The sequence below is a fragment of the Salmo trutta genome, chromosome 12, assembly GCF_901001165.1.
Source record: "Salmo trutta chromosome 12, fSalTru1.1, whole genome shotgun sequence".
Classification (NCBI taxonomy): domain Eukaryota; kingdom Metazoa; phylum Chordata; class Actinopteri; order Salmoniformes; family Salmonidae; genus Salmo; species Salmo trutta.
Genome location: NC_042968.1, coordinates 62851538 through 62860310, shown reverse-complemented (window position 1 = coordinate 62860310; position 8773 = coordinate 62851538). Strand labels below are relative to the sequence as shown.

Here is an 8773-nt window from a genome sequence, read left to right as displayed (position 1 = left end):
ATCCCTGACGAAGCCAGGCCAGAAAAATAAAGCCATATTAGAACCTACAATATGTGTTTTGATAATTGCGTTGTTTGCTCTATAACCTGTTAGTTCATATGCCTTGCCACCGTGATATACAGTACAGGCCTAAGGCCGAAATAATTAGAAGACGCAGTGGCAGAATAAATTCAAACACACCTTTGTTTCATCATAAAACCGGAGAGCAACATTTGTCCAGTGGAGTCCACAAAGCATATTGCACGTAGCAAACAGTTAAATGACCTAAAGCATGGTCAATCAAGGTCATGTTTTCAACATTTTTGGACTACTAAACAAATATTGATTTAGAACACCGGAGAGTAATCCCAAATCGCAAAAGAAACAGGAGCTAGCTCCACTAGTCCAGCACCATTTCAACTTCAACATTGCAACATCATCAAATCCCCTATGCTTAGTTGTCAATGTATTAGACTAAAAGATTCCAAAAACAATTTAGTCCAATCAACGTAAGCTAAATATCATGTGGCTGTTCATAGTACTGATTTCTGTGTGTGTGTATGTGTGTGTGTGTGTGTGTGTGTGTGTGTAAGTAGAAAAAACATGTTGACTCATCCTACTTGTAGAGAAATGCCAATGCCGTCCTCCTATCTATCATGTTGACGAAATGGTTCACTCTTTTAGATTTTGTTGTCCTAGGCTACCTGGCTAAAATGCTTGCTCGATAGCCTAACTTCCTTTCATGGGAAACGACGCACCAGGCCAGCTAGTTAACATTAGCCTACTACATCTAGCTACATATTGAAACTCCATCCTCTCAGGCCAGATGCACAATGTATGAATTTATGGTTGGATCAGAACCGCCGTTATAATCATTGTCCAGCAAGGATAATTAAGTAAAACCACAAGTCTAAATCTCTATCTCCTTCCAAGGCAAATTTTGTAAAGGGACAATTTTAGCTAGCTAGCTATTCTCCGAAGGACAACAACACAACGAGATGCAACAATTCAAGTTTTTTTCTGTCAATAACGTTTGGCTTGATGATATGTGATTGGTGTGAAGCCAAATCCAAACTGGCTTCCTTTGACACAGTTTTTCTGATGTTTCTCCAGTGAGATACATTCAGTCTCTTGCAAATTGAAGGAAAACACAGAGACGAAATATATTATTATTAAGATATTATTCTATATGTATTTTGTATTTATTTTTTTGTCCATTTTTTGGGGAAGTCTGGCTTCCCTTGGCATCCATGAATACACACCACCGGTTTTAATGAGTAGGTTGGAAGGGTGTTTTTTCCTTTTCCCCTTTTCCCATTTTGTATCACAAAGTATAATGGATTTATACTATAGTCCAGTTGGGGGCGGTAATGGATATTGGATGCCAACCGCCGTTAAATCCCATCGAAGAAGACTCCTCCTACTCACCACTATGGTCACGCCACTGACATGCCTCTCGGAATAGCACGGAACCTCGCTGAAAATTGTACGTAAACTTGCTCTCGTATATCGACAGAGTACGAATCGTAGTTATAGCAAAGAAGATTAAAACCCACCTTTTAAGTCCTGGACTAATTTGGTCGATTGATCGACAACTTTATCGGTACTTCCAGAGGCTTTTGGCTTTGTCTGGCTAACGTAACGAGGTATATTTTGGGGATAGGAGTGGAATTGTGTGGGCACACGGAAAGGAAGGAGGATTTCATCCGATTCGCCTCAACCTGGGCACTCTTCATGCATGTGAGTCGTTCTCGTCTCAAGCTGTGTGCTTAGTATGTTTAGCTAGCTAGCCATGATGTTGGCTAGCACGTTAGCAATGCATACATGCTAAATAGTGCTACCGTCAGCATTGAATACTATCTCCTATCGCTTTACTTGCAACGAATTCTGTGTATTTAATATTGGCTTAGCGCGTAACGTTATATTGTTAAAGAAAGTAGTTAAAGTTAGAACTGAACTTGCTAGCTAACGTTAGACATTTCGATTGCTCGTCGTCAGCCATGCAACACAGCTAGCTAACGTTAACGTTAGTAATGATGAAATGTTACGTTATTCATGCAAAACGTCGTTACTCATCATCAAGCCTTACAATGCTAGACATAACGTGAACACTTCAGATTACTTAATGTTAATTTACTAATTAGCTGTCAACATGTCAGGCGTCATTTGAGCCTAAAACCCCATTGTCTGTGGTAAAGCTAGCACTAGTTGGCGTTAGGTAGTTACAGTAACTAGCTAGTACTGTGCTGCTGTAGAGTGCAACAATATAACGTTAACTAGCTAGCTAGTTTACCAAAACTGCATTTGCATTGCTTGTTGTAGCGTTACATTGTAGCTACGTGACTAGTGCATACGCGATCGTGTTTTATTGGCATTCATCATGGATGAAAAGCATGAACAAAATGTTTTTTTTTTTATCTAACTACTTTGTCAGTTTGCGTTCCATCTCAGACATGTAAACCTAAACGTTTTAATTAGTTAGTTTATAACTTATATGTTGGTGCTCATTTAACCACTGTTTGTTTGAATATTGGGTTTATTCAGCAGAACTAATCATATTGGCACTAGCGAGGAAACCACCATATGACAGTATTGGGTGTTGTTGCTGGTTCCTTGTAAATGTAGCCACCACCAGTAAGCTGTACTTGATAATAAAGTATTGTCTTACGCAACATGTTGCAAATGGCTTCTTCTGCTCTGTATTGCAGGTCAGGGGTACATTCTCAAGGCCACTGCTGCAGGCCACATACTGATGGAAACACACTGCCGGAGGCACCATAGGGGTGCTTTTGAGAATGACCTAAAGACAAGTTAAAAAACATAATCACCCAGAGAACTATTGAGGACTAGAACGTTCAATACGTGTTGTGTTTTTCTTTTTTTGGCCAAAGTGTGTTTGCTCAGTTAATACATTCTCAGAAAAACAAGAAGAGTAACCAATTGGTAGGACCTGCTCGAACAAGTTATTCACACAGTGTTTATTTTCGAAAGAAATAACACCCCTGTGAAAAAAAGTAATCACGATGGCTGCGGAAGGATATCAGTACAGGGCACTTTACGACTACAAGAAGGAGAGAGAGGAGGACATTAACCTCCATGTGGGGGACATCTTAACAGTGACCAAAGGGGCCCTGGGGGCCCTCGGGTACAGCGACGGCCTGGAGGAAAGGCCCGAGGACATTGGCTGGCTGCCTGGCTTTAATGAAACCACTCAGGAAAAGGGGGACTTCCCTGGGACATATGTGGAGTTCATTGGGAAGAAGAGGATTTCTCCTCCCACTCCCAAGCCGAGACCCCCCAGACCCTTACCCATGGCCCCGGGCTCTTCCAAGGCTGACTCTGGTGATGAGCAAGGTGAGTTATTAACAGTCTGCCTTCTTCAACCAAACCCCCTTACCATGTTTCTGGAACCTGGTATTGGGATGCAGTTGTGATTGTTTGTACAGTACTAATCAAAACAATGTTCAGTGTAAAAAAACCCAGAAGCAATTAAACAATTTCAAACCGCATGGGTATTTTTAAAAATATATATATATTTTTTTACATGTCCCCCACACCCACAGGTTTTGATTGAGTAGGACCCCACGCAGTTCAGCCTAACTTTTCTCCTGCATTAACAGCTAGTTGCTGAAACACAATGACATTCCAAAGACTAATCCACCATTGGTTTGCAGCCAAGCTGACATGTAAACCCTGCGGTGGTGGAATGGTTCATCTTTCATACAGACTAATCTCTTGGTAACATGACCAATGAGTTTTAGATACATCACCCCTTACCCTTTTGTTAGATTTAATCTAAGTTACTTTTTCACCCACAAAGCAAATCCAGATGGTAGGCTACTTTATTGAATGTTCTATCATCCCTCGGTGGTATACAGTGCATTAGGAAAGTATTCAGACTCCTTGACTTTTTCCCCATTTTGTTATGTTACAGCCTTATTATAAAACTGATTTAAATTGTTTAAAAAAATCCTGCCCCCCTTACACACACAACCCCATAATGACAAAGAAAAAACAGGTTTTTAGATATTTTTGCAAAGTTATATAAAAAAATAAATAATCTGATTTGTATTTGTCACATGTGCCGAGTACAACAAGTGTAGACCTTTTACATAAGTATTCAGACCCTTTACTCAGTACTTTGTTGAAGCACCTTTGGCAGCGATTACAGCCTTGTCTTCTTGGGTATGACGCTACAAGCTTGGCATACCTGTATTTGGGGGAGTTTCTCCCATTCTTCTCTGCAGATCCTCTCAAGCTCTGTCAGGTTGGGTAGGGAGCGTCGCTGCACAGCTATTTTCAGGTCTCTCCAGAGATGTTCGTTTGGGTTCTGGCTCTGGCTGGGCCACTCGGACATTCAGAGACTTGTCTGAAAGCCACTACTGTCTTGGCTGTGTGGTTGTCCTGTTGGAAGGTGAACCTTCGCCCCAGCCTGAGGTCCTGAGCACTCTGGAGTAGGTTGTCATCAAGGATCGCTCTGTACTTTGCTCCATTCATCTTTCCCTCGATCCTGACTAGTCTCCCAGTCCCTGCACTGAAAGAAAATCCCCACAGCATGATGCTGCCACCACCATGCTTCACCGTAGGAATGGTGCCAGGTTTCCTCCAGATGTGACACTTGACATTTAGGCCAAAGAGTTCAATCTGTTTCATCAGACCAGATAATCTTGCTACTCATGGTCTGAGAGTCCTTTAGGTGCCTTTTGGCTAAACTCCCAAATTAGCTGTCATGTGCTTTTTTACTGAGGAGTGTCTTCCGTCTGGCCACTACCATAAAGGCCTGATTGGTGGAGTGTTGAAGAGATGGTTGTCCTTCTGGTAAGTTCTCCCATCTCCACAGTGGAACTCTAGAGCTCTGTCAATGACCCTCAGGTTTTTGGTCACCTCCCTGACCAAGGCTCTTCTCACCCGATTGCTCAGTGTGGCCGGGCGGCCAGCTCTAGGAAGAGTCTTGGTGGTTCCTAACTTCTTCCATTTAAGAATGATGATAGCCACTGTGTTCTCTGACCTTGAATGCTGCAGAAATGTTTTGGTACCTTTCCCCAGATCTGTGCCTTGACACAATCCTGTCTCGGAGCTCAACGGACAATTCATTCGACATCGTTGCTTGGTTTTTGCTCTGACATGCGCTGTCAACTGTGGGACCTTATCTAGACAGGTTTGTGCCTTTCCAAATCATGTCCAATCAATTGAATTTACCACAGGTGGACTCCAATCAAGTTGTAGCAACATCTCAAGAATGATCAATGGAAACAAGATGCACCTGACCTCAATTTTGAGTCTCATAGCGAAGGGTCTGAATACTTATGTAAATGGGGTATTTCTGTTTTATATTTTTTGTACATTTGCAAACATTTCTAAAAAACGGATTTCACTTTGTCATTATGGGATATTGTGTAGATTGATGAGGGGGGGGAAACTATTTATTCAGCTTTAGAATAAGGCTGTAATGTAACAAAATGTGGTAAAAGTCAAGGCGTCCGAATACTTTCTGAATGCACTGTATATATTTTATACCTAAAGGGGTCTTATATTTTAAAATCAAATAGCTAAGTGATCCACGGTATGACCATCTTAAAATAATTCCATGTTAGCTTAGCCCACCCCAACGGCCTCGACTTTGAGGTTAAATATCCACCCCAAATTAAGTGTGATGTCTGCAGAAAGAATGGGGTGTTAGCTATATGACGTCTTGTGTTAGAAAAAATGTAACTACAGTAAGTGAAGTGGATTATCACCAGGTAACAGAATTATATTAACATCAGTTGTCTGTGATCTGTACTATACAGAAATGCATAATTATCAATGTAATTCTCTTCATGGTGATGTATCCTCAATAGGTACAAAGGTAGAAAAATGAAATATCCTCCTTTGTATGTTTGGGTATTATTCTACACGCTGGATATTATTTTAATGAGCTCCGCCCTAAACAAGACCAAATTTGGTTGGTCTGGACCGGACCAAATCTGTACCAATCGTAGACGTCTGCGTTTCACAAGTTTGGACATCAGAGTACGTGTGACTATTTATTAATGGCATCTCCATTTTGTCGCCGCACGAACCCTTTTTCAGCGCTCGCTTTTCTGCACAGACCCTTTTAAGCGCAACACGCTCTGCTGACGCTGTGCTTTCTCAGCAAGCAGCAGAGTAGTGCTGTCTCTCTCTCTCTACACTATGCATGCAGGTTTTGAGCAACAATTTTGAAGGAAAACTTCAAGAAAATTCAACCATAAACATATTCCCAGGTTTTTCTTTAGTAACATCAAACTTAATTAGCATAGAAGTACAGTAGCTAGGTAGTTATGCTAACGTTAGCTATCTAGCTAACCAAACGAGAATGTTTACAATGCCATGGCTGAATGCCTCTTGATTGAACTCTAATTTCCCTCAATGATTTTAATCAGGGCAGGACATCCATTCCATTTAGCTACTGTTTTTGTTGTCGTTCTCAGGTTAAAAGATTTAAGCAAACAATTTGTAGTAGTAGCAGCTTGCCAGTTCATGTTGAAGAGCATGGATAAGTAGCCTACGAGTCAATCCATTTTGAATTCTATCACATTTTTATAGCATTCCTTTTGATTTAAACAACTTTCCATACATGTTTGCCCATGGAAGAAGTGGTCAAAGTTACTATTTGGACCAGAATTACAAAACATTCAGGAGATAAAGGTGCATTTTTTCAGCCAGGTGGTTTGTGTTTCCAATGAAGATTTGTTTGGGAATGTTGATTCCTAGGCTATACCAATTGTTGTAGTAAGCGGGCTATGTGCCAATGTTTGCAAGGGAGCCATTGTCTCAACTCTCTTTATTTCAAAAGAAGTAGGCCTCAGTTCAAGCAAGTCAGTTGACATTGTTTGCTTTTAGTTTTTTGTTTCGGTTACCTCATTTGCACTTGCCCATGCAGTTTGGTCCATGTGGTTACTTTGGCCCAGCGTCAAACGCTAGCAGAGAAAGACGGTTTACATGGTGGGACTACAATGTCAGCCTTGATAACAAGTGGCAGTGCTCACAGTAGCCCCACTGAATGCTAACCAGGGCCGGAGGACAATGGTGCTTGGCTCTGGTCCAGCGCCCAGCGCATTGTGTTGTTGCGCAGCACCTGGTACCAGCCCACCAATTGGACCTCTGGAGCACTTCTCTTTGTTACTTCTCTTGGGCTGCATCGAAAAGAGATCAAATTCATTTCCCCTTTGGGCACAAAGTAATGTTTTTGCACCCGTCATTCTACACTACATTACCAAAAGTATGTGGACACATCTTTGAACATCTCATTCCAAAACCATGGGCATTAGTATGGAGTTGGTCCTCCCTTTGCTGCTATAACAGCTTCCTCTCTTCTGGGAATGCTTTCATCTAGATGTTGAAACATTGCTGCAGGGATTTGCTTACATTCAGCCATGAGCATTAGTGAGGTTGGTCACTGATGTTGGGAGATAAGGCCTGGCTCGCAGTCTGCGTTCCAATTCATACCAAAGGTGTTTGATGGGGTTGAGGTCAGGGCTCTGTGCAGGTCAGTCAAGTTCTTCCATACCAATCTTGACAAACCATTTCTGTATGGACCTCACTTTGTGCACGGGGGCGTTGTCATTCTGAAAGAGGAAGGGCTTTCCCTAAACTGTTGCCACAGTTGGAAGCACATAATCGTCTAGAATGTCATTGTATGCTGTAGCTTTAAGATTTCACTTCACTGGAACTAAGGGGCTGAGCCGAACCTGGAAAAACAGCCAGACCATTATTCCTCCTCCACCAAACTTTACAGATGGCACTATGCATTGGGGCAGGTAGCGTTCTCCTGGCATCCACCAAACCCAGATTTGATGGTCGGATAGCCAGATGGTGAAGCGTGATTCATCACTCCTGAGAACATGTTTCCACTGCTCCAGAGTTCAATGGCGGCGAACTTTACACCATTCAGCCGACACTTGGCATTGTGCATGGTGATCTTAGGCTTGTGTGCGGCTGCTTGCCCATGGAAACCCGTTTCATGAAGCTCCCGACAAACAGTTATTGTGCCGATGTTGCTTCTAGAGGCAGTTTGGAACTCACTAGTGAGTGTTGCAAATGAGTTCAGATAATTTTTACACGCTTCAGCACTCGGTGGTCCTGTTCTGTGAGCTTGTGTGGCCTACCACTTCGCGGGTGAGCTGCTGTTGCTCCTAGACATTTCCACTTCACAATAACAGCACTTACAGTTGACCGGGGCAGTTCTGGAAGGGCAAAAATTTGACAAACTGGCTTGTTGGAAAGTTGTCATCCTATGATGGTGCCACGTTGAAAGTCACTGAGCTTTTCAGTGAGGCCTTTCTACTACCAATGTTTGTCTATGGAGATTGCATGGTTGTGTGCTGGATTTTATTGACCTGTCAGCAACGGGTGTGGCTGAAATAAACAAATCAACTAATTTGAAGGGGTGTCAACAATTTTATAGGCACAGATTTGGGGTAGGATACCAACACATTTCTGCAGCATTGAAGGTCCCCAAGAACACAGTGGCCTCCATCATGCTTAAATGGAAGAAGTTTGGAAACACCAAGACTCTTCCTAGAGCTGGCCGCCCGGCCAAACTGTGCAAGAAGGGGAGAAGGTCCTTGGTCAGGAAGTGACAAAGAACCCGAAGGTCACACTAACAAAGCTCTAGTTCCTCTGTGGAGATGGGAGAACCTTCCAGTAGGACAACCATCTCAGCAGCACTCCACCAATCAGGCCTTTATGGTAGATTGGCCAGACGGAAGCCACTCCTCAGTAATAAAAGGCAGATGACAGCCCGCTTGGAGTTTGTCTGAGAGTCTTTAGA

The 8773-nt window shown here is 42.5% G+C and overlaps 1 protein-coding gene across 1 annotated transcript in view; it reads left to right on the top strand.

Moving 5' to 3' along the window:
• Positions 1-1394: 1394 nt before the first annotated feature.
• Positions 1395-8773, top strand: part of LOC115203963 (phosphatidylinositol 3-kinase regulatory subunit alpha) — a 52439-nt gene continuing 45060 nt past the window's right edge. Inside the window, exons 1-2 of the mRNA XM_029769087.1 lie at positions 1395-1719; positions 2688-3333. Coding sequence (XP_029624947.1) covers positions 3003-3333 — 331 coding nt within the window. The 5' untranslated portion in view covers positions 1395-1719; positions 2688-3002. The remainder of the gene's footprint in view (positions 1720-2687; positions 3334-8773) is intronic.